At 47.0% G+C, this 26,051-nt stretch overlaps 1 protein-coding gene across 1 annotated transcript in view; it reads left to right on the top strand.

The window, feature by feature from the left end:
• Nucleotides 1–26,051, top strand: part of hydin (HYDIN axonemal central pair apparatus protein) — a 1,725,340-nt gene that overhangs the window by 1,406,623 nt on the left and 292,666 nt on the right. The window contains 2 exon segments of the mRNA XM_070897728.1: nt 3,983–4,195; nt 17,965–18,128. Of these exon segments, the coding sequence (XP_070753829.1) occupies nt 3,983–4,195; nt 17,965–18,128 (377 nt within the window).

The raw sequence follows: 26,051 nt of genomic DNA, 5'->3' as shown, positions 1-26,051 counted from the left end.
TGAAACATCTGTGAACTCATGTGGAAGCAAGTCATCCTCATTCGAGGGACTGCCTATGATGATGATACTGTTAGCTAAAATTAAAACTCATTGAATTGCAGGCAAATTATTGACCTGATTTGGTAATTGGTTAGGCGGTAGAAGATAGAGAGTAGGGATAATGGGTAATTACTCCAATTGGAGGGAAATGACTAATGTGTCCCACAAGGATCTGTGCTGGGGCCTCAACTATTCACTATATTTAATAATGACTTCGCTAACACAATAGAGAGCCATATATCCAAGTTTGCCGATGTTTGGTAGTATAGTAAATAGTGAAGATGGGAGCATAATATTACAAAGAGACATTGATAGAGTAAATGAGTGGGTAAAATGTGGCAGATGGATTTCAACGTAGGTAAGTGTGAGATCATTCATTTCGGACCAAGGATAGATCCAAGTAGTATTTAAATTATGAAAAGCTATAAACAGTGGAGGTTCAATGATTTAGGGGTTCAGGTTCACTGAATGTAGTAGTAAAATGTAGTAGTCAGGTTCCAAAAAAATCAAAAAGGCTAATTAAATGTTAGCCTTTGTAATTAGAGGGTTAGAATATAAAGAGGAGAAAGTTTTGCTACAGCTATATAAAGCCCTGGCTAGAATACATCTGGAGTACTATGTGCAGTTCTGGGCACCAAACCTTGGAAAAAATATATTGTCCAGCAGAGAGTCAGCTGAATGTTACCAGGGGTCCAAGAGTTAGATTATGAGGATAGATTACAACAACAACAACACCTTGTATTTATATAACACCTTTAACGTAGTGAAACGTCCCAAGGCGTTCCACAGGAGTATTATGCAATAAACATTTGACACCAAGCTGCACAAGTAGAAATTACTGCAGGTGACCAAAAGTTTGGTCAAAGAGGTAGGTTTTCAGGAGCGTCTTGAAGGAGGAAAGAGAGGTAGAGAGGTGGAGAAGTTTAGGGAGTGAGTTCCAGAGCTTAGGGCCTAGGCAACAGAAGGCACGGCCACCGATGAGCGATTATAATCAGGGATGCTCAGGAGGGCAGAATTAGAGGAGCGCAGACATCTCGGGGTTGTAGGGCTGGAGGAGATTACAGAGATAGTGAGGGGCGAGGCCATGGAGGGATTTGAAAACAAGGATGAGAATTTTGAAATCGAGGCATTGCTTAACCTGAACATGAACTGGGCTTGTTTTCCCTAGACTATAAATGATTGAGGCTTTTAGGACTTTGAAAGGAATTGATAGGATAGTTAGAGAGAAACTTGTTTCTGCTGGTGAGGAAGTCTAGGACAAGGGGACATAACTTTAAAATCAGGGCCATGCCATTTAGGAGAGAGGTTAGGAAACACTTGTGGTAGAAATGTGGAAGTCTCTCTCACAAAAAGCAGTAGATGGAATTCAGATACAGATCATCCATGATCTCATTCAATGGCGGAACAGGCTTGAGGAGCCAGCATCTTCCGCAGCTCCTGCTGGCATTGCTTGTTGTTGCCCAGCTCTGCCGCTGTCACCATGGCCACTGATCTACAAATATCACCGCGGGGGACCGGTTTCTCACCAGCTCCAATGATCGGTTTGAGCAGAGATCGGTTGTGTTCTCTGAGCTCTTTGAATCCTTACCTAATGATCGTGTAGGGCCATGTGATTGAGTGGGTCAAGGTGAGTGGAGCCTAGCTGACACTGATACTTGGAGTGAGTAATCGGGACAGATATATCCGCTACTGTGTCTGTGGCCTGCCCTGCAGTCGTTATTGATGTTGCCCCCTCACGCGACATAGACTGCAGTGTAGAAACCCAACAACTTATATTTATATAGCGCCTTTAACATAGTAAAACGTCCCAATGCACTTGACAGGAATGTTATTAAACAAAACTTTACATCAAGCCATATAAAGAGATATTAGGATAGGTGACCACTAGCTAGGTCAAAGACGTAGGTTTTAAGGAGCATCTTAAAGGAAGAGAGAGAAGTAGAGAGATTTAGGCAGGTCATTCCAGAGCTTAGGGCCTAGGCAGCTGAAGACATGGACGCCAATGGTAGATTGAAGGAAATCAGGGAGGCACAGGAGGCCAGAATTAGAGGAGCGCAGAGATCTTGGAGGGTTGTAGGACTGTAAATAGTTGCATAGATAGGGAGAAAAGAGGCCATGGAGGGATTTGAACACGAGGTTGATAATTTTAATAGCGCGGCTTTGCCGGACAGGGTGCCAGTATTCATCAGCAAGATGGGTGAACAGGACTTGGTTCAAGTTAAGTTACGGGTAGCAAGAGTTTTGGATGAGCTCAAGTTTATGGAGGGGGAAGATGGGACGCTGGCCTGGAGAGCATTTGTCCATCCAGTGGGTATGAGGGTAAATTCCATAATTGCCACGGTCCACGTGTTGGAGCACCCTCTGCTGGAAAACAGGCCCAGCAGAATCTGTGTCTGAGGCCAACCAGACCCCTGCTCTGTACCTCCAGGTCCCCACTGGAGCCACCAGCTCTGCTGAATCATGAGCACCAGCAACCTGTGCTGCCTCATCCTCATCAATCAGTGCCTCTGGGCTGCTGCTTGATATAAGCATGGGGGTGATGACAATTGGTGCTGAGGTACCTGTTCCTCCGCAGCTCTTCTCCAAAGACCATGTTCTGCAAAGAGCACAGTGTTAATACCTGGGCACAGTTCTCCATCCCGGTATTGTAGTTTCATGCAGGGAGGATGTTTCCCCTCGTGGGGGAATCTAGAACTAAGCAGCATAGTTTCAGAATAAGGGGTCGCACATTTAAAATTGAGATGAGGAGGAATTTCTTCTTTCAGAGGGTCATGATGCTTTGGAATTCTCTACCCCAGAGAGCTGTGGAGTCTGGGTCATTGAATATATTTAAGGCGGAGATAGACAGATTTTTGAATGATAAGGGAGTTGAGGGTTATGGAGAGCGGGCAGGGAAGTGGAGCTGAGTCCATGATCAGATCAGCCATGATCTTGTTGAATGGCGGAGCAAGCTCGAAGGGCCAAATGGCCTACTCCTGCTCCTATTTCTTATGTTCTTAAATCATGAAGCACTTGTACACATTCAGTACTTATGAAGACAGTGATGTAACATGGTGCAAGTTTTACAATATGACCCATGCCATGTGTTGCAACACCTCTCCATTTTCCCAAGGACTAGCACCTTCCAGAGCTTCCCTCACTATTATTTCCACCACTCTCCCTTTTGTAGGCAGCTAGAGGCTGCTGCGAGGGACCAAAGGGACAAGAGTAGAGCCAAGTCTTATTGGAATGTGAGCAACGGGCAGGGTCACATCTATTTCCCACACCCAATTACCCTGAGAATATGATGAGTAGCTCACTAGGCCACTTCAGGTGGCATGGAATGGAGTCACGTACAAACCAGACCAGGCAAGTGCCCTTCTCTGAAGGACATTAGTGAACCAGTTGGATTTTTACAATAATCCAGCTTTGTTGTTTTTTTCTAGTGGTAAAAAAACAGATTTATTGATTTCAACTCGGGAACATTTAAACTCACAACCTTGCAATTTCGGTTTTTGTACCATGACTGCATTACCCATGCAATAGTGAGTATTGGCAGCACTGTTAACCCTGGTTATGCACACAAACAGGGTTTGCAGTGGAGTTATGGTGATGGTGTCTATGTAATCTCAACCCCTGTGAGGTCTGGTAATATTAGCAGGAAGCAAATCAAGTAATCCTACTCCCTTGAATGAAGCCTTACCATAATCGAGTGAAGTTCGGATACAGCCAACATTCCTTTAAAGCTGCACGTCCGCGCGGCACTCTAGAGATCCCGCACAGGCCGTTCAGCGGCTTTTCAGTGAGAAAACCACGCATTCACGGAAATTTGAATGGGCCACGCTGCCTGTTAAAGTCGCGCATCCAAAATCAATTAGCGTGAACATTGGATACAGCATCGATGGTGTTAAAAGTTTCACAAATCAGGTTCAAGCCTAGCATCACATTTTCACATTCCTTACAGATCATCAGTTTCATTTGCCAAGTTCGGACTAAGCAGGTCCATGCCATCGTCCTGACCAACCGTACCAACCAGGTCTGGAGGCTGCGTCCCTTGATTGAAGGAGAGCATTGGACTGGGCGCAAGACTATCACTGTACTACCTCACACGCAGAACCAGTCCTATGATATCACGTATTGGCCACTCACCATGTCATTCGAAGGAAAGAAGCATCAGGTAAGCAAATGTTACTTAGCACCGAGAGATTTGTAAAATGTTCACAGCACTGTCCTTTGGGACTGAAGGTGGCTGTTAGCCAGCGGTGAGTAGCACGATCCCTCTGATCCCTCTTGCCATCCATTCGTTCACCATCCAGCTCTCTCTCAAACTATCTCTCTCCACACGTCAGCACAAGGGATAAATTATTTTAAATAGGATTATTTAATAAATTTATTCACAAAAGCAATATCACATCGTAAGCACAAAGTCATCAGGGTTTCTCTGTCTTAGAATCAGTGAATGTTACAGCATTAACCCCTCAAATCTACAGTGGTGTTTAGGTAACACTCATCGTGACAATGGGCATTAGCTCAGGATTAGTACACCAATGGGAGAATAGGAGAGGGATACTCAGGCATGGGTATTATAAGCCGATTCAATCACAATTTTTGAATTAGCATTGGAAGAATAAAAATATTAAATGGTACAGGGAAAGAACAGGGAAATGGGATTAGAGTAGATAATACCAGTAGGCGAGCTGGGATTGGCACAGGCTTGACTATGATTGGCACAGGCTTTGCTAGGATTGGCACAGGCTTGGCCGGGATTGGCATAGGCTTGGCCGGTGGCACAGGCTTGGCCAGGATTGGCATAGGCTTGGCCGGGATTGGCATAGGCTTGGTCGGGATTGGCACAGGTTTGGCCAGGATTGGCACAGGTTTGGCTAGGATTGGCACAAGCTTGGCTGGGATTGGCACAGGCTTGGCTGGGATTGGCAGGAGCAGGGCTGCGTCATTGCACCAACGCTCTTCTTGATCTTTGTTGCAATGCTCCATCTCACTATCAACAAGCTCCCTGCTGGAGTCACCATCATCATAAGAGCCCCTCGGAATCGAGGAAGACTGGCTTCCACTCCTGAAGTGAGTTCTTTGGTGACTGAACCAAAGTCCAATACGAGAGTCACAGACTCTGTCACAGGTGGGACAGACATTCGTTGAGGGAAGGGTTGGGTGGGACTGGTTTGCCGCACGCTCCTTCCGCTGCCTGCGCTTGACCTCTTCAGGCTCTCGGTGTGAGATTCAAAGAACTCAACGCCCTCCCGGATGCACTTTCTCCACCAAGGGCGGTCTTCAGCCAGGGACTCCCAGGTGTCAGTGGTGATGTCGCATTTTACCAGGGAGGCTTTGAGGGTGTCCTTGTAGCATTTCCATTGCTCACCTTTGGCTCGTTTGCCGTGAAGGAGCTCTGCATAAAGCGTTTGCTTAGGGAGTCTCGTGTCTGGCATGCGAACCATGTGGCCTGCCCAGCAAAGCTGATCGAGTGTGGTCAGTGCTTCAATGTTGGGGATGTTAGCCTGGACGAGGACATGAATGTTGATGCGCCTGTCCTCCCAGGGGATTTGCAGGATCTTGCGGAGACATCGTTGCTGATATATCTCCAGTGACTTGAGACATCTTCTGTACATCGTCCATGTCTCTGATCCTTACAGGAGGGCGGGTATTACTTCAGCCCTGTAGACCATGAGCTTGGTGGTAGATTTGAGGGTCTGGTCTTCAAACACTCTTTTCCTCAGGCGGCCGCTGGAGTGGAACTAAGCTATAGAGCCAGTGGGAACCTGTTCAACCTATGTTGCCTCCAGGCTAGATCCAAGACCGTCCCATCCTCTGTCATTGAACTACAGTACGCGGATGACGCTTGCGTCTGCTCACATTCAGAGGCTGAACTCCAAGCGATCGTCAAAACCTTCACCGAGGCGTACGAAAGCATGGGCCTTACGCTAAACATAAGACAAAGGTCCTCCACCAACCTGACGCCACCACACAGCACTGCCCCCGCCCCCCCCCCCCTCCCCCCACACTGGTCATCAAAATCCGCAGCTCGGCCTTGGACAACGTAGACCATTTTCCATACCTCGGGAGTCTACTATCAGCAAGGGCAGAAATTGATGACGATGTCCAACGCTGCCTCCAGTGTGCCAGCACAGCCTACGGCCACCTGAGGAAGAGAGTGTTTGAAGACCAGGACCTCAAATCTGGCACCAAGCTTATGGTCTACAGGGCAGTAGTGATCCCTGCCCTCCTATATGGCTCAGACACCTCAAAGCGCTGGAGAAGTACCACCAGCGCTGCCTCCACAAGATCCTGCAAATCCACTAGGAGGATAGACGCACCAATGTCAGTGTTCTCGCTCAGGCCAACATCCCCAGCATTGAAGCACTGACCACACTCAACCAGCTCTGTTGGGCGGGCCACATTGTCCGCATACCCGACATGAGACTCCCTAAGCAAGTGCTCTATTCGGAACTCCTACACGGCAAGCGAGCCTCAGGTGGGCAGAGGAAACGCTTCAGGGACACCTCAAAGCCTCCCTGATAAAGTGCAACATCCCCACCGGCACCTGGGAATCCCTGACCCAAGACTGCCCTAAGTGGAGGAAGAGCATCCAGGAGGGCACTGAGCACGTCGGGTCCCATCGGTGAGAACATGCAGAAATCAAGTGCAGACAGCGGAAGGAGCATGCAGCCAACTAGGCTCACCACCCACTCTTTCCTTCAACCACTGTCTGTCCCACCTGTAACAGAGACGTAATTCCAGCATTGTACGGTACAGCCACCTGAGAACTCACTTTTAGAGTGGAAGCAAGTCTTCCTTGATTTCGAGGGACTGCCTATGATGATGGCTAGGATTGGCACAGACTTGGCTGAGATTGGCACAGGCTTGGCTAGGGGTCAGAACAGGCATGGCTGGGATTGGCACAGTTTTGGCTAGGATTGGCACAAGCTTGGCTAGGATTGGCACAGGCTTGGCTGGGATTGGCACAGGCTTGGCTGGGATTGGCACGGGATTGGCACAGGCTTGGCTGGGATTGGCACAGGCTTGGCTGGGGTGGCACAGGTGAGCTGGGATTGGCACAGGTGTGGCTGGGGCAGCACAGGCATGGTAAGACAAAAGGCCTCCTTCAGTGCTGAAATCCTATGACTCTAAAAGTATATTAAAAAAATGTATTGGGTTGCAGGTGCGGGTTAAAGCCATGGGGCCAACCCAGAAATCCCAGCTGCAATGGCACAGGGACCACTCTGCTCCTGCAGGACTTCAAACTGTTAGAATGAGCAGTTGACCTTGTGTATTTCAGCAAGGTCAGCTCATGTATATAATTAGAATATGTGCCTTCTGGTTCTGGTTCTGGACTCCTTACCTAAGGAAGGATATACTTTCTATAGCGGGAGTGCAGTTCACCAGACTGATTCCTGGGATGGGGGATTGTCCTATGAGGAGAGATTGAGTAGACTAGGCCTATATTCTCTAGAGTTTAGAAGAATGAGAGGTGATCTCATTGAAACATACAACATTCTTACAGGATTTGACAGGGTAGATGCAGGGAGGTTGTTTCCTCTGGCTGGGGAGTCTAGAACCAGGGGTCACTGTCTCAGAATAAAGGGTCGGCCATTTATGACTGAGATGAGGAGAAATTTCTTCACTCGAAGGGTGGTGAATCTTTGGAATTCTCTACCCCAGAGGACTGTGGAAGCTCAGTCGTTGAGTATATTCAAGACAGAGATCGATAGATTTTTGGATATTAAGGGAATCAAGGGATATTGGGATAGTGCAGGAAAGTGGAATTGAGGTTGAAGATCAGCCTTGATCTCATTAAATGGTGGAGCAGGCTCGCGGGGCCGAATGGCCTATTCCCACTCCTAATTCTTATGTTCTTATATTCTGTGTTTTTAATGGGCATAGGGAGCAGTATCGATGATAGTGGGTATGATATCTGGAGCGCAGCAGCCCATTAATAACTGCTGTATTCCATACATTATGAGGGGCTGCACTTCAAAAGTACTTCATTGACTGTAACGTGCTTTGGGACATCCTGAGGTCGTGGAGGGTACTATACAAATACGAGTTCTATCTTTATTGTTCCAGGGAGTGAGTTAGCACTAAAGCATCCCAAAAGCATAGAACCCCTTTAATATGGAAGTATCTTACTCCATTACAGAGACAGTGGGGTCCACACTGCGATTCATGGCTGAGAGGTCGAGGCCTATGACACTCCCAATGCATTCAACACTTGCCAATGTGGTGGGCTAGTGGATTCAAAGCCTGCTGAATGCCTGCTTCGAAGGAGAAGCTTTGGGGAAGCCCACTTCAAAAATATCACTGTTCAGTTTTGGGTGCTCTCTCCTTGTCACATTGCTGGCTACCATGGAACCCTGTCTTCCACGGGGAATGAATGGGCCTGAAATTGCTGCAATGGCGGGTTTGGCGGTGAATTACGTTAATTGGACTTTTATGCTCAACATTGATATTGCATTATTTTTGTGCCACAAATGACTGGAACATTGATCCAATAACGACACAGCTATATCAATGTCGCATCTGGGACCTCGTGCCCAATGGCTTATCTCCCTGACCAATGACAGAAAAGGATTAAGAAAAAAAAGAGTGAAAGACGGAGAAGGAACTAGGGAGATTTAGAGTCAAATGAAATGCAGACAGAAAGAGGAATAGTGAGAGGGTGAAAAGGGAGTGGATTAAGAGAGCGAGGAAAAAAGGACAGAATTGAAAAGTAAGATGTTTTTAAAAAATGAACAAGCAGAAGAAGAGGACATTGTAACCCAGTTGTGTTTGGGAATTGCTGCATTGGTGCTCGAGAAGTTAATGAGTGAGTAGCAGGGTAGGTATAAATATTCTTGACAAATGAAGTATAGAACCAGCGGCCCCATCCATCATGATCAGGGGCATTGGAACACCCAGTGGGTACGTCATTGCATTGCTTTCATAGCAACATAGGAATTTCTGCACAAGACAAACCAAGGTCCATCTAGTTCGCTGTCTGCCATCCTGGTAATCGAATTCTCCAATACTATTAGTTATTGACAAATCATATCAATCAATCTCTGTCAATGAGTCTAGAACAGACCCAGAAATGAAAACCCCAGTGATGGAGAGCTTTGGGAACTTATCATCATAGGCAGTCCCTCAAAACGAGGATGACTTACTTCTACACCAAAAAAAAGGATGAGTTCACAGGTGTTTCAATGAAGGACCTGAACTGAATCCTGAAGGGTGGAAGATGCCTGTGCGTGGATTTTTTTTAACATGTGTTGGCAGTTGCACACCAGCCACCACACGGGCTTGACAGAGCTAGGTCTTGGTTCAGTTGCAAGGATTAACCAAGACAATTGGAGACTTGCTCTGCTGCTTGGACCTAGTGCGCACACATAATCGCAGTGTGGGCTGGCCCGACCTCGCCACTCCTGCTGTATCTGCCCAATCAACGACCTGGACCTTGCTGACGTCACTCTTCGCTGCCGTTGCCCTCCTGCACCAGCTCGTGCTGGACCTTGTAGTGGCATGCCTCCATGCTGGGCCCTGGGCCTCTGCTCTTTTTATGGCCCTGACCTGCCGCTGATCATTTCTCACAGGTCGGGGCCTCCACAGGTTGGGAACTATAGGACCAATATAACCTTTTTCCTCCCAAGATTGGAGCATGGGGGTTATGCTTGAACTATATAAAACACTGGTTAGGCCACAACTGGAATATTGCACGCAGTTCTGGTCACCGCATTACAAGAAGGACTTGGCTGCACTGGAGAGAGTACAGAGGAGATTTACGAGGATGTTGCCGGCAGTGGAGAATCTTAGCTATGAGGACAGATTGGATAGGCTGGGATTGTTTCCCTTGGAATAGAGGAGGCTGAGAGGAGACCTCATTGAGGTGTACCAATTATGAGGGGCCTACATAGAGTGGATAGGAAGGGCCTATTTCCCTTAGCAGAGAGGTCAACAACCAGGGGGCATAAATTTAAAATAATTAATAAAAGATTTAGAGGGGATTTGAGGGAAAATTTCTAAACTAGAGGGTGTGGGGTTCTGGAACTCACTGCCTGAAAGGGTGGTCGAGGCAGAAACCCTCACCACATTTAAAAAGTACTTGGATGTGCACCTGAAGTGCCGTAACCTTCAGGGCTACGGACCAAGAGTTGGAAAATGGGATTAGGTTGGATAGCTCTTGGCCGGCCAGCGCGGCCACGATGGGCCGAAATGGCCTCCTTCCATGCTGTAAACTTCTATGATTCTATTGCTACTCTTGTAACATGGTATGTTTCAAATTAATCATGCACTATATTCAAAAATTTTATTTTCTGAAAGCACCTATCCAATTTGCATTTGAATGAGTGACTCTGTTCTGAATGTCGAAAAGACATGTGTCCTGAATGTTTTTGCTATCCAACAGTTCAGTATTGATCAGTATGTGTCTGTTTCCCCAGGGCTCAGTATTTATCAGTATGTGTCTGTTTCCCTGAGGTTCAGTATTGATCAGTATGTGTCTGTTTCCCCAGGGTTCAGTATTGATCAGTATGTGTCTGTTTCCCCAGGGTTCAGTATTGATCCGTATGTGTCTGTTTCCCCAGGGTTCAGTATTGATCAGTATGTGTCTGTTTCCCCGGAGTTCAGAATTGATCAGTGTGTGTCTGTTTCCCCAGGGTTCAGTATTGATCAGTACATGTCTGTTTTTCCAGGGTTCAGTATTAGAAACATAGAAAATAGATGGAGGAGTAAGCCATTCAGCCCCTCGAGCCTGCACCACCATTCAATAAGATTATGGCTGATCATTCACCTCAGTACCCCTTTCCTGCTTTCTCTCCATACCCCTTGATCCCTTTAGCTGTAAGGGCCATATCTAACTCCCTCTTGAATATATCCAATGAACTGGCATCAACAACTCTCTGCGGCAGGGAATTCCACAGGTTAACAACTCTCTGAGTGAAGAAGTTTCTCCTCATCTCAGTCCTAAATGGCCTACCCCTTATCCTAAGACTCTGTCCCCTGGTTCTGGACTTCCCCATCATCGGGAACATTCTTCCCGCATCTAACCTTCCCGTCCCGTCAGAATCTTATACGTTTCTATGAGATCCCCTCTCATCCTTCTAAACTCCAGTGTATAAAGGCCCAGTTGATCCAGTCTCTCCTCATATGTCAGTCCAGCCATCCCTGGAATCATTCTGGCGAACTTTCGCAGCACTCCCTCTATAGCAAGAACGTCCTTCCTCAGATTAGGAGACCAAAACTGAACAATGAACAATTGCAGTAAGACCTCCCTGGTCCTATACTCAAATCCCCTAGCTATGAAGGCCAACATGCCATTTGCCTTCTTCACCGCCTGCTGTACCTGCATGCCAACTTTCAATGACTGATGAACCATGACACCCAGGTCTCGTTGCACCTCCCCTTTTCCTAATCTGCCACCATTCAGATAATATTCTGCCTTCGTGTTTTTCCCACCAAAGTGGATAACCTTACATTTATCCACATTATACTGCATCTGCCATGCATTTGCCCACTCACCTAACCTGTCCAAATTACCCTGCACCCTCTTCGCATCCTCCTCACAGCTCACATCGCCACCCAGCTTAGTGTCATCTGCAAACTTGGAGATATTACACTCAATTACTTCATCCAAATCATTAATGTATATTGTAAAGAGCTGGGGTCCCAGCACTGAGCCCTGCGGCACTCCACTAGTCACTGCCTCCCATTCCAAAAAAGACCCATTTATCCCGACTCTCTGCTTCCTGTCTGCCAACCAATTCTCTATCCACACCAGTACATTATCCCCAATACCATGTGCTTTGATTTTGCATAACAAAGGCCTTTTGAAAGTCCAAATACATCACATCCACTGATTCTCCCTAGTTACATCCTCAAAAAATTCCAGAAGATTTGTCAAGCATGATTTCCCTTTCATAAATCCATGCTGACTTGGACCGATCCTGTCACTGCTTTCCAAATGTGCTGCTATTTCATCCTTAATAATTGATTCCAACATTTTCCCCACTACTGATGTCAGGCTAACCGGTCTATAATTACCCATTTTCTCTCTCGCTCCTTTTTTAAAAAGTGGTGTTACATTAGCTACCTTCCAGTCCATAGGAACTGATCCAGAGTCGATAGACTGTTGGAAAATGATCACCAATGCATCCACTATTTCTAGGGCCACTTCCTTAAGTACTCTGGATTGCAGACAATCAGGCCCCGGGGATTTATCGGTCTTCAATCCCATCAATTTCCCCAACAGAATTTCCTGTCTAATAAGGATATCCTTCAATTCCTCCTTCTCACTCGACCCTCGGTCCCCTAGTACATCCAGAAGGTTATTTGTGTCGTCCTTCGTGAAGACAGAACCAAAGTATTTGTTCAATTGGTCTGCCATTCCTTTGTTCCCCATTATAAATTCACCTCAATCCGACTGCAAGGGACTACTTTTGTGTTCACTAATCTTTTTCTCTTCACATATCTATAGAAGCTTTTGCAGTCTGTTTTTATGTTCCCGGCAAGCTTCCTCTCGTACTCTATTTTCCCCCCTCCGAATTAAACCCTTTGTCCTCCTCTGCTGAATTCTAAATTTCTCCCAGTCCTCAGGTTTGCTGCTTTTTCTGGCCAATTTATATGCCTCTTCCTTGGGTCTAACACTATCCTTACTTTCCCTTGTTAGCCATGGTTGAGCCACCTTCCCTGTTTTATTTTTACTCCAGACAGGGATGTACAACTGTTGAAGTTCATCCATGTGATCTATAAATGTTTGCCATTGCCTATCCACTGTCAACCCTTTAAGTATCATTTTCCAGTCTATTTTAGCTAATTCACGCCTTATGCAGTCGAAGTTAGCTTTCCTTAAGTTCAGCATCCTAGTTTCTGAATTAACTGTGTCACTCTCTATCTTAATAAAGAATTATATCCTTTTACAGTCTCTCTTCCCGAAGGGGCCTCGCACAACAAGATTGCTAATTAGTCCCTTCTCATTGCATATCACCCAGTCTAGGATGGGCAGCTCTCTAGTTGGTTCCTCGACATATTGGTCAAGAAAACCATCCCTAATACACTCCAGGAAATCCTCCTCCTGCTAGCAGTTTGGTTAGCCCAATCATAGAAACATAGACATAGAAAATAGGTGCAGGAGTAGGCCATTCGGCCCTTCTAGCCTGCACCGCCATTCAATGAGTTCATGGCTCAACATTCAACTTCAGTACCCCATTCCTGCTTTCTCGCCATACCCCTTGATCCCCCTAGTAGTAAGGACCTCATCTAACTCCTTTTTGAATATATTTAGTGAATTGGCCTCAACAACTTTCTGTGGTAGAGAATTCCACAGGTTCACCACTCTCTGGGTGAAGAAGTTGCTCCGCATCTCGGTCCTAAATGGCTTACCCCTTATCCTTAGACTGTGACCTCTGGTTCTGGACTTCCCCAACATTGGGAACATTCTTCCTGCATCTAACCTGTCTAACCCCGTCAGAATTTTAAATGTTTCTATGAGGTCCCCTCTCATTCTTCTGAACTCCAGTGAATACAAGCCCAGTTGATCCAGTCTTTCTTGATAGGTAAGTCCCGCCATCCCGGGAATCAGTCTGGTGAACCTTCGCTGCACTCCCTCAATAGCAAGAATGTCCTTCCTCAGGTTAGGAGACCAAAACTGTACACAATACTCCAGGTGTGGCCTCACCAATGCCCTGTACAACTGTAGCAACACCTCCCTGCCCCTGTACTCAAATCCCCTTGCTATGAAGGCCAACATGCCATTTGCTTTCTTAACCGCCTGCTGCACCTGCATGCCAACCTTCAATGACTGATGTACCATGACACCCAGGTCTCTTTGCACCTCCCCTTTTCCTAATCTGTCACCATTCAGATAATAGTCTGTCTCTCTGTTTTTACCACCAAAGTGGATAACCTCACATTTATCCACATTATACTTCATCTGCCATGCATTTGCCCACTCACCTAACCTATCCTATAGTCGCTCTGCAGCCTCACAGCATCCTCCTCGCAGCTCACACTGCCACCCAACTTAGTGTCATCCGCAAATTTGGAGATACTACATTTAATCCCCTCATCTAAATCATTAATGTACAGTGTAAACAGCTGGGGCCCCAGCACAGAACCTTGCGGTACCCCACTAGTCACTGCCTGCCATTCTGAAAAGTACCCATTTACTTCTACTCTTTGCTTCCTGTCTGACAACCAGCTCTCAATCCATGTCAGTACACTACCCCCAATCCCATGTGCTCTAACTTTGCACATCAATCTCTTGTGTGGGACCTTGTCGAACGCCTTCTGAAAGTCCAAATATACCACATCAACTGGTTCTCCCTTATCCACTCTACTGGAAACATCCTCAAAAAATTCCAGAAGATTTGTCAAGCATGATTTCCCTTTCACAAATCCATGCTGACTTGGACCTATCATGTCACCTCTTTCCAAATGCACTGCTATGACATCCTTAATAATTGATTCCATCATTTTACCCACTACCGATGTCAGGCTGACCGGTCTATAATTCCCTGTTTTCTCTCTCCCTCCTTTTTTAAAAAGTGGGGTTACATTGGCTACCCTCCACTCCATAGGAACTGATCCAGAGTCAATGGAATGTTGGAAAATGACTGTCAACGCATCCACTATTTCCAAGGCCACCTCCTTAAGTACTCTGGGATGCAGTCCATCAGGCCCTGGGGATTTATCGGCCTTCAATCCCATCAATTTCCCCAACACAATTTCCCGGCTAATAAGGATTTCCCTCAGTTGCTCCTCCTTACTAGACCCCCCGACCCCTTTTATAACCGGAAGGTTGTTCGTGTCCTCCTTCGTGAATACCGAACCAAAGTACTTGTTCAATTGGTCCGCCATTTCTTTGTTCCCCGTTATGACTTCCCCTGATTCTGACTGCAGGGGACCTACGTTTGTCTTTACTAACCTTTTTCTCTTTACATATCTATAGAAACTTTTGCAATCCGTCTTAATGTTCCCTGCAAGCTTCTTCTCATACTCCATTTTTCCTGCCCTAATCAAACCCTTTGTCCTCCTCTGCTGAGTTCTAAATTTCTCCCAGTCCCCAGGTTCGCTGCTATTTCTGGCCAATTTGTATGCCACTTCCTTGGCTTTAATACTATCCCTGATTTCCCTTGATAGCCACGGTTGAGCCACCTTCCCTTTTTTATTTTTATGCCAGACAGGAATGTACAATTGTTGTAGTTCATCCATGCGGTCTCTAAATGTCTGCCATTGCCCATCCACAGTCAACCCCTTAAGTATCATTCGCCAATCCATCCCAGCCAATTCACGCCTCATACCTTCAAAGTTAGCCTTCTTTAAGTTCTGGACCATGGTCTCTGAATTAACTGTTTCATTCTCCATCCCAATGCAGAATCCCACCATATTATGGTCACTCTTCCCCAAGGGGCCTCGCACAACGAGATTGCTAATTAATCCTCTCTCATTACATAACACCCAGTCTAAGATGGCCTCCCACCTAGTTGGTTCCTCGACATATTGGTCTAAAAAACCATCCCTTATGCACTCCAGAAAATCCTCCTCCACCGTATTGCTTCCAGTTTGGTTAGCCCAATCTATGTGCATATTAAAGTCACCCATTATAACTGCTGCACCTTTATTGCACGCACCCCTAATTTCCTGTTTGATGCCCTCCCCAACATCACTACTACTGTTTGGAGGTCTGTACACAACTCCCACTAACGTTTTTTGCCCTTTGGTGTTCTGCAGCTCTACCCATATAGATTCCACATCATCCAAGCTAATGTCCTTCCTAACTATTGCCTTAATCTCCTCTATATGTAAATTAAAGTCGCCCATGATTACTGCTGTACCTTTATTGCACAAGGCCCTTATTTCTTGTTTGATGCTGTCCCGAACCTCACTACTACTGTTTGGTGGCCTGTACACAACTTCCACCAGCGTTTCCTGCCCTTTGGTATTCCATAGCTCCACCCATACCGATTCCACATTATCCAAGCCAATGTCCTTCCTTGCGATTGCATTAATTTCCTCTTTAACCAGCAACGTCATCCTGCCTCCTTTTCCTTTCTGTCTATCCTTCCTAAATGTTGAATACCCCTGGATGTTGAATTCCAAGCCTTGGTCACCCTGGAGCCATGTCTCTGTGATGCCAATTACATCATATCCATTAACTGCTATCAGCGCAGTTAATTCGTCCACCTTATTCCGAATACTTCTCGCATTGAGGCACAGAGCCTTCAGGCTTGTCTTTTTAACACACTTTGCCCCTTTAGAATTTTGCTGTAATGTGGCCCTTTTTGTTTTTTGCCTTGGGTTTCTCTGCCCTCCACTTTTACTATTCTCCTTTCTATCTTTTGCCTCTGTCTCCCTTTTATTTCCCTCTGCCTCACTGCATAGGTTCCCATCCCCCTGCCATATTTGTTTAACTCCTCTCCAACAGCACTAGCAAACACACCCCCTAGGACATTGGTTCCGGTCCTGCCCAGGTGCAGACCGTCCGGTTTGTACTGATCCCACCTCCCCCAGAACCGGTTCCAATGCCCCAGGAATTTGAATCCCTCCTTTCTGCACCACTCCTCAAGCCACGTATTCATCTGAGCTATCCTGCGATTCCTACTCTGACTAGCACGTGGCACTGGTAGCAATCCTGAGATTACTACTTCTGAGGTCCTACTTTTTAATTTAGCTCCTATCTCCCTAAATTCGTCTCATAGGACCTCATCCTGTTTTGTACCTCTATCATTGCACCACGACAACTGGCTGTTCACCCTCCCTTTTCAGAATGTCCTGCACCCGCTCCAAGACATCCTTGACCCTTGCACCAGGGAGTTAACATGCCATCCTGGAGTCTCGGTTGCGGCCGCAGAAATGCCTATCTATTCCCCTTAGAATCGAATCCACTATCACTATAGTTCTCCCACTCTTTTTCCTGCCCTCCTGTGCAGCAGAGCCACCACGGTGCCATGAATTTGGCTGCTGCTGCACTGCACTGATGAGTCATCCCCCTCAACAGTACCAAAGCGGTGTATCTGTTTTGCAGGGGGATGACCGCAGGGGATCCCAGCACTACTTTCCTTGCACTGCTCTTCCTGTTGGTCACCCATTTACTATCTGGCTGTGTACCGTTTATCTGCGGTGTGACCAACTCGCTAAATGTGCTATTCACGTCCTTCTCAGCATCGTGGATGCTCCAGAGTTCATCCACCCGCAGCTCCAGTGCCGCAATGCGGTCTGTCAGGTGGATGCACTTCCCGCACACGTAGTTGTCAGGGACACCGAAGCGTCCCTGAGTTACCACTTGGTACAGGAGGAGCATAACACGTGTCCGAGCTCTCCTGCCATGACTTAACCCTTGGATTAACTTAATTGGGCAACAACAATGTTAAAAGGTTACTGACGGATAAACAAAGAAAAACAGTATGTGTCTGTTTCCCCAGGGTTCAGTCTTGATCAGTATGTGTCTGTTTCCCCAGGGTTCAATATTGATCAGTGTGTGTCTGTTTCCCCAGGGTTCAGTATTGATCAGTACGTGCCTGTTTCCTCAAGGTTCAGTATTAATCAGTATGTGTCTGTTTCCCCAGGGTTCAGTATTGATCAGTATGTGTCTGTTTCCCAAGGGTTCAGTATTGATCAGTATGTGTCTGTTTACCCAGGGCTCAGTATTGATCAGTATGTGTCTGTTTCCCTGGGGTTCAGTATTGATCAGTACGTATCTGTTTTTTCCTGGGTTCAGTATTGATCAGTATGTGTCTGTTTCCCCAGGGTTCAGTATTGATCAGTGTGTGTCTGTTTCCCCAGGGTTCAGTATTGATCAGTGTGTGTCTGTTTCCCCAGGGTTCAGTATTGATCAGTACATGTCTGTTTCCCCAGGGTTCAGTATTGATCAGTACATGTCTGTTTCCCCAGGGTTCAGTATTGATCAGTATGTGTCTGTTTCCCCAGGGTTCAGTATTGATAAGTATGTGTCTGTTTCCCCAGGGGTCTGCCTTCTTCCCGTTGCCTGATGGTACAGGATTGCTCTACATGTTACAAGGATTTGCTGAGCCGCCGAAGGCTACAGCCGTCATAACTCGTGAAGTGCCGTCCAAGACCCCGCACACTGTGCTGTTGTCAATCAGCAACTGGCTCCACAAACCACAACGGTAGGAGAAAAATCACTGCAATAGTGGCTTGAAGGAATAAATGGCATATGGAATGCGTTATTGATTAGCGTAGTATGGCCACATGTTTCACACCTCCACATGTGAGACTCAACAAATAACTCAAATGAGACAGCACCTCAATGTCTAGTGCTTAAAGCTATCTCTTCATGCAGATCTACAGACCAGAAGTAGCAGGTTTGATCGCAGGTCTGTGCTGTTTTGGTGATCGTGGTAGGGGCTCGATAATTGGCTACAGCTTCCCTGGGATGAAAAGTAGAAAGGTGCTTGCTGATGATTGGTTCACAGTGAGCCATTCTGGAAAGTCAAGTCAGCACTGGATCTGGCCGGTGTTATAGATAAATGGTTTGTGGACAATCCCTGTCTATTCGCTCACCTTAAAAATGGCAGTGGGCAGTGTAATTTGGGATGCCAGTGTCGGTGGTATTGTACCCAACAAGCTTCAGCACCTGCTTAGGTGGAGGGTTGGAAACTGTTGGGGTGGGGCAGGGGAGTGGGGTGAGGGTGTCGGCGGTGGAGGGAGGGAGGGTCTCTCACGTGGAGATATTTATCCTGTCATGTTGCCGACCATGACGTATTCTGTAGCACATTTTCAACTGATACAAGCTCCACTTAAATAGGTTTGTGTTAGCCCCAACTATTATCATCATCATAGGCAGTCCCTTGCATGAGGATGACTTGCTTCCACATCACAAGGGATGAGTTCACAAATGTTTCAATGAAGGACCCAATATTTCAGTCTTGAACACAAGGGATGGAAGATGCCTTTACATGTATTTTGTTAACGTGTGGTGACCATTGCACACCAGACCAAGCTAGGCCTTTATCCAGTGGCAAGGATTAACCAGGACGACTGGAGACCTGCTCTGCTGCACGGACCTAGTGCGCACACATATCGCAATGTGGGCAGGTCCGTGCTGCCCCTGGGCCCTTGCCTCTTCTGAGCCCTGCACCCTCATTAGCCGCACCTCTGCCACAAACAAACAATAATATCATTGAAATGTGACTCTCAGTTGGCCCTCACATCTTTGAATCAGAAGGTTCCAAGCCCCGCTCCCGGACCTGAGAAAACAATTCGAGCTGATGCTCCTAATCAGTGCTGAGGAAGTGGTTCCGATAGAAGTTGAAGATCGCATGGCACTATACGAAGAGCCAGTGTCCCAGCCAACATTCATCCTTCAACCAATACCACCAAACACAGAATCTCTCGTCATCTGTTTGATTTGCTGTCCGTGGGATCTTGCAGTATGCAAATTGTTCTGCGATTTTGCACAGTGATTGCAAACAGATCGGGTAAATGGGATAGCTGAGTACCTCGGGCCTAGAGACCATAATATAAGGTTCAAGGTCCAAATAGAAAGGGAAGAGAGTGTGCCAAAACTAGGACACCTGCTTGGAAGAGGATGAGGAGTGAGCTGGCTGAGGTGAGGTGGAAAGAGAAATTGGCATACCGAACTGTCGATCAACAAAGGGTATTTTATAAAGTGGAGATTACAAAACTGCAGAATGAACGTATACTGTTAAAAAGAGAGACTACGGGGGTAAAATTCAACTTTGGTCGGAACACAAAACAAGCAGTGGCAGATGGGCTGCCCAATACCCACTCCACCCGATTTGCCTTTCCATTGATACCAATGAAAAGCAAACTGGGCAGGATATATAATGGGATCCACAAGCACCCGTTTGTGCCCCTGCTGAAGTTGCAGTGCCCACCCCCAACCCCCCTTCCCGCTACTTCAAGAGGTTAGGAACAAGCTAAGATTGAAGAAGGGGGCATATGGAGCCTAAAAGTATGAGTCAATAATGAGTTAAGAAAGGGAACAGGAAAGCAAGGAGAGAGTAAGAGGAGAGACTCTCAAACATATTCAAACAACTATAATGTAATCTACAACTATATCAGTTCGAAGAAAATTTATAAATTTGAGGTGGGACTCCTGAGTGGAGAGGATGGTGATTTAGGAAAGGTGAAGTGGAAATTGGCAGGGTGCGATGAGCGATGTTATAATAAAGAAAAATGAAGTCATAGCGAATTTAGTTAAGTTAGAGGAGGACACGATGCAGGAACCTGACTGAACACATCCAAGGATCCTGAGGGAAATGGGGGAAGAATTAGCGGAGGCTCTGAAAATCAAATTTCCGGGTTCTGTTGCGAATGGATGTGTGTTGGAGTACTGGAGAGAAACCAGTGTAATACCCATTCTCAAAAGGGGAGACAGAGCTAGCCCAGCTCATTACAGGTCAGTTCATTTAACATCTGTGGTAGTGGAAATGTTAGAATCTTGAATTAAGGGTGAAATGAATAAATATCTAGATGAAGAGAAAATAATTAGAAGCAACCAACACGGATTTCAGCAGGAAAGATCGTGCTTGATGAGCCTGATCGAGTTCTTGAAGGGCGTGACAGATGTGTTGGATGGAGGAAATGCAATGGATGTGGTGCACATGGACTTCTAGAAAGTCTTCAACAAGATCCCAAACATGAGACTATTGGAGAAGATTAAGAGGGCAAATTGAATTAAAAACTGGTTAGAGGAAAAGAAATCGAGTTAAGAACTGTTTCTCCGAATACTTAGAGGTGGGTCATGTTCTGGGACCACTCTGTTCACTGTGTACATCAATGATTTTATTTTATTCGTTCCTGGGATATTGGCCATTCCTTGTGCGTGAGCCTGGGCCGCGAATGCTGAATGGCTATTCAGCTGTCGGGCTCATAACAGCCAACCCTGGTCCTCTTTCCAGGAGGAGTTACTAGATCAGGAGTAGGAGCAAAGGCTATTTTTTCTTTCCCCCCCTCCCTCCTCCTCCCTCCCTCCTCCTCCTCCCCTCCTTCTCCTCCCCTCCTCCTCCCCTCCTTACCCACCGTCTCCCTCCACCCTACCCACTGTCTCCCCCCACCCTACCCACCGTCTCCCCCCACCCCTGCTGGGCCAGTTGTAAACCGCCTGAGCTGTTGGCCCACCTGAAATCAACCACTGCCAGGAGTAATTTTTTTAACTGTGTTATGATATTGAGGTTCCTACTTCAAGTAATTTCAGAGACATGCTCATCCAGCACTAGATGAATGAGCATTTGTTACAATAAGTGAACATCAATTGACTACTCTGTGCAAGTGATGCTGTGATAAAGGTTTCTTGCTGTAAACCTGCAGCGCTAATAGCAGAGTCTAATAGGTGACAAACAACGGGCAGCAACTAATATCCTAAAGGCGTGAGTAATGGTGTACAAGTTAACTGCTGCTCTGGGACCACAGGTTATGGATTGCTGTTATCACTTTACAGATTCCCTTGCCAAACGTTTGTTTCTGTTGCTTTCTCGTGTGAATATCCAAGTGGCAGCCCTACACGTTCTGTTGAGAACCTGATATTGACAACAGTGATCTCAGAGGGACACGAGTCAGTCAGAACCAGCTGCAGTGAGTTCTGGCAGCTTTCAGCCAGCAGTTTAATTAGAGGCTTCCCCGAGCTGTCGCGTAAGCTGCCACTTTGCCGTGAACAAGGGTGAGCTCGGCACACGGCAGTGTTTATTTGGTGAGGGAGGCCACTAGTTTCCAAATGTTTAAAAGGCCCCTGTTAACCTGCGCTGGCAGGGCAGTCCAGGACCGCAAAATCCGGCGCTCAGGCTGGCGAGGCCCGTTCGCGGCAGGCGGCATACAGTGGCGAAGGAAGGAGCCAGCATCTGCACGGCCCACCCTGAGAGGTCTGCCTCTGTACCCCCTGAGCATAGCTCAGTCTGGCCAGCCCCTGACACAACCCATGGCATTTCGCTCACCTTCATTTCACTGGTGGGAAAAGCCGGAGGGTTCTGTTGGAGACGAGCCATCCTCACCGCCTGGTTTTCCTTCTCACTCTGCCCAGACGACGCTGAACGGCCAGGCAGTACAGACCAAAATCTACTCCAGTAAATTGGAACCCTGCAGGTTCATATCCCTCCATGCTCTTGTCCCTCTCTATCTCTGTAACCTCCTTGAGCCCTACAGCCCTCCGAGAACTCTGCGTTCTTCCAACACTGTCCTCTCCTGCATCCCTCACTCCTTTCGTCCCACCATCAGTGACCGTGCCTTTATCCGTCTCGGCCCTAAGCTCTGCAATTCTTTCTCTAAACCTCCAAGCCTCTCCAGTTCGCTCTCCGCCTTTAAGACGCTCCTGAGAGCTTACCTCTTTGACCAAGCTTTTAATCATCCTACTTTCTTGGCTCGGTGTTAATGTATGCTCCTGTGAAGCCCCTTGGGATGTTTGCAAGTTGTTGTTGAAGCTCTGAAATTGATGTATCTTGTGGTCTTATTGCCACTTGTGCACTGGCAGTGCTGATTGACCATGTGTGGATGCGCTGACATGTCAGAATCAGTTTCTAAAAGATGAGTGTCCGGTTTTACATTTAAGTTGCCGAGTTAGTGTCATTTACGAGTATATTGCTTTATCTGCAGTGTTATTGCTACATTCTTTCATTACCATGTAGGCTTCTTTCTGCAAGACTTTTCTTTTCGATTCCATGCCTCATAATTATCTTGCTTTTCACTGTTAGTTCAGTTGCAGCTACCAGAGTGGACAGGAATGAGTGATGAGTGTTCCTTTGGCGATTCCTGTAGTGTCATAAGAACATAAGAAGCAGGAGCAGGCCATTTGGCCCCTCGAGCCTGCTCTACCATTCAATAAGATCATGGCTGATCTGATCATGGACTCAGCTCCACTTCCCTGCACGCTCCCCATAACCCTTTATTCCCTTATCGCTCAAAAATCTGTCTATCTCTGCTTAAATATATTCAATGACCCAGCTTCCACCGCTCTCTGGGGCAGAGAATTCCACAGATTTACAACCCTCAGAGAAGAAATTCCTCCTCATCTCAGTTTTAAATGGGCGGCCCCTTATTCTGAGACTATGTCCCCTAGTTTTAGTTTCCCCTATGAGTGGAAATATCCTCACTGCATCCACCTTGACGAGCCCCCTCATTGTCTTATATGTTTCGATAAGATCACCTCTCATTCTTCTGAACTCCAATGTGAATAGGCCCAAGCTACTCAAACTATCCTCAACAAGTCAACCCCCTCATCTCTGGAATCAACCTAGTGAACTTTCTCTGAACAGCCTCCAATGCAAGTGTATCCTTCCTTAAATACGGAGGCCAAAACTGTACACAGTACTCCAGGTGTGGCCTCACAAATACCCTGTACAGTTGTAGCAGGACTTCCCGACTTTTATACTCTATTCCCCTTGCAATAAAGGCCAACATTCCATTTGCCTTCCTGATTACTTGCTGTACCTGCATACTCACTTTTTGTGTTTCTTCCACAAGGACCCCAGGTTCCTCTGTACTGCAGCATTTTGCAATTTTTCTCCATTTAAATTATAATTTGCTTTTCTATTTTTTCTGCCAAAGTAGATAACCTCACACTTTCCCATATTGTACTCCATCTGCCAAATTTTTGCCCACTCACTTAGCCTGTCTATATCCCTTTGCAGATTTTTTGTGTCCTCCTCACAATTTGCTTTCCCACCCATCTCTGTATCATCAGCAAACATTACACTCAGCCCCTTCATCCAAGTCATTCATATAGATTGTAAATAGTTGAGGCCCGAGCACCGATCTCTGTGGCACGACACTAGTCACTGTTTGCCAACCGGAAAATGTCCCATTTATCCCGACTTTCTTTTCTGTTAGTTAGCCAATCCTCTATCCGTGCTAATATATTACCGCCAACTCCGTGAGCTTTTATCTTGCACAGTAACCTTTTATGTGGCACCTTATCAAATGCCTTCTGGAAATCTAAATACACCACATCCACTGGTTCCCCCTTATCCACCCTGCTCGTTACATCCTCAAAGAACTGCAGCAAATTTGTCAAACATGATTTCCCTTTCATAAAACCATGCTGCCTGTGCTTGATTGAATTATGCTTTTCCAAATGTCCCACTACTGTTTCCTTACTCATGGACTCCAGCATTTTCCCAACAATAGATTTGGAGGATATTGTGGTCCGAACACAGATGAGACTGCACACTGTGAGGTTAAAGTAACAGTGACCTCAGTCTTTGTTAAGACAATCCACAGTGAGGAACAGGCCTTAGGGGCCGGCTTATATACAGTGCTCCAAGGGATGCTGGGATCCCTTGGACTTCAGGGGATGCGCTCCCTGGTGGCGGAACATGGGAGTGCATGCTTTACAGATACACAACATCACTCCCCCGCCAAAGTCAAAGTGAAAACTATTTACAAGGTGAGGCGGTCGGGAGCCTTTCTTTCCCTGGTGGACCGCCTCGGTACAAATGTCTGTTCTGGTGTGTTGGCTGTGCCCTCGCTGGGCTGGCGCGTTATTGGCCCTGCAGGGCTGCTGGGTGAGCCTGGCCTTGCCGGGCTGTTGGGCATGATGGGTTCGATTTCCTGGTCCGGTGTGGTGTCGTTGATCCTTTGGGTGTGTGTTGTGGGCTCGAAAAAGGTGGTGTCTGCTGTGGGTTGTTCAGGGCAGTCTGTGAACCGCAGCCTCGTTTGGTCCAGGTGCTTTCTGCAAATTTGTCCATTGTCTAGTTTGACTACAAACACCCTACTCCCTTCTTTAGCTATTACCGTGCCCGCGATCCACTTGGGACCCTGTCCATAGTTTAGCACATACATAGGGTCATTCAGATCAATTTCCCGTGACACAGTGGCGCGACCATCGTTTATATTTTGTTGCTGCTGCCTGCTCTCTACCTGATCATGCAGGTTGGGGTGAACCAGCGAGAGTCTGCTTTTAAGTGTCCTTTTCATGAGTAGCTTAGCCAGGGGCACCCCTGTGAGCGAGTGGGGTCTCGTGCGGTAGCTGAGCAGTACTCGGACCAGGCGGGTTTGGAGTGAGCCTTCTGTGACTCATTTAAGGCTCTGTTTGATGGTTCGTACTACCCGCTCTGCCTGCCCATTGGAGGCTGGTTTAAACGGGGCCGAGATGACATGTTTGATCCCATTGCGGGTCATGAATTCTTTAAATTCGGCACTGGTCAAACATGGCCCGTTGTCACTGACCAGTATGTCAGGCAGGCCCTGGGTGGCAAACATGGCCCTCAGGCTTTCAGTGGTGGCGGTGGCGGTGCTTCCCGACATTATTTCACATTCAATCCATTTTGAAAAAGTATCCACCACCACCAGGAACATTTTACCAAGAAACGGGCCCGCATAGTCAACATGGATCCTCGACCATGGTCTGGAGGGCCAGGACCACAAACTTAGTGGTGCCTCTCTGGGCGCGTTGCTCAACTGAGCACACATGCTGCATTGCCATACACAGGACTCTAAGTCAGAGTTGATACCGGGCCACCACACGTGGGATCTGGCTATCGCTTTCATCATTACTATACCCGGGTGTGTGCTGTGGAGATCCGAGAAGAACGTCTCCCTGCCCTTTTTGGGTAGCACTATGCGGTTACCCCACAACAGGCAGTCTCCCTGAATGGACAGCTCGTCCTTTCGCCACTGGAACGGCTTGATTAGCTCTTGCATTTCAACAGGGATGCAGGCCCAGCTCCCATGCAGTACACAGTTTTTTACTAGGGACAGCAGAGGATTTTGGCTTGTCCAAGTCCTAATCTGGCGGTCCGTGACAGGTGATTTATCATTTTCAAACGCTTCTATGACCATCAACAATTCTGCGGGCTGCGCCACCATCAACAAGTTTGTAGGCTGCGCCATTTCCACCCCCGTGGTGGGCAGTGGTAGCCGACTGAGAGCATCTGCACAGTTCTCGGTGCCTGGCCTGTGGCGGATGGTATAGTTATACGCTGATAGCGCGAGTGCCCACCTTTGAATGCGGGTTGAGGCATTAGCATTTATCCCCTTGTTTTCAGCGAACAGGGATATGAGGGGCTTGTGATCGGTTTCCAGCTCAAATTTGAGGCCAAACAGGTACTGATGCATTTTCTTTACCCCGAACACACACA

The sequence above is a fragment of the Pristiophorus japonicus genome, chromosome 13 (assembly GCF_044704955.1).
Source record: "Pristiophorus japonicus isolate sPriJap1 chromosome 13, sPriJap1.hap1, whole genome shotgun sequence".
Lineage (NCBI taxonomy): Eukaryota > Metazoa > Chordata > Chondrichthyes > Pristiophoridae > Pristiophorus > Pristiophorus japonicus.
The sequence above is the reverse complement of the archived record's forward strand: the minus strand, read 5'-3'. Positions and strand labels throughout refer to the sequence as shown.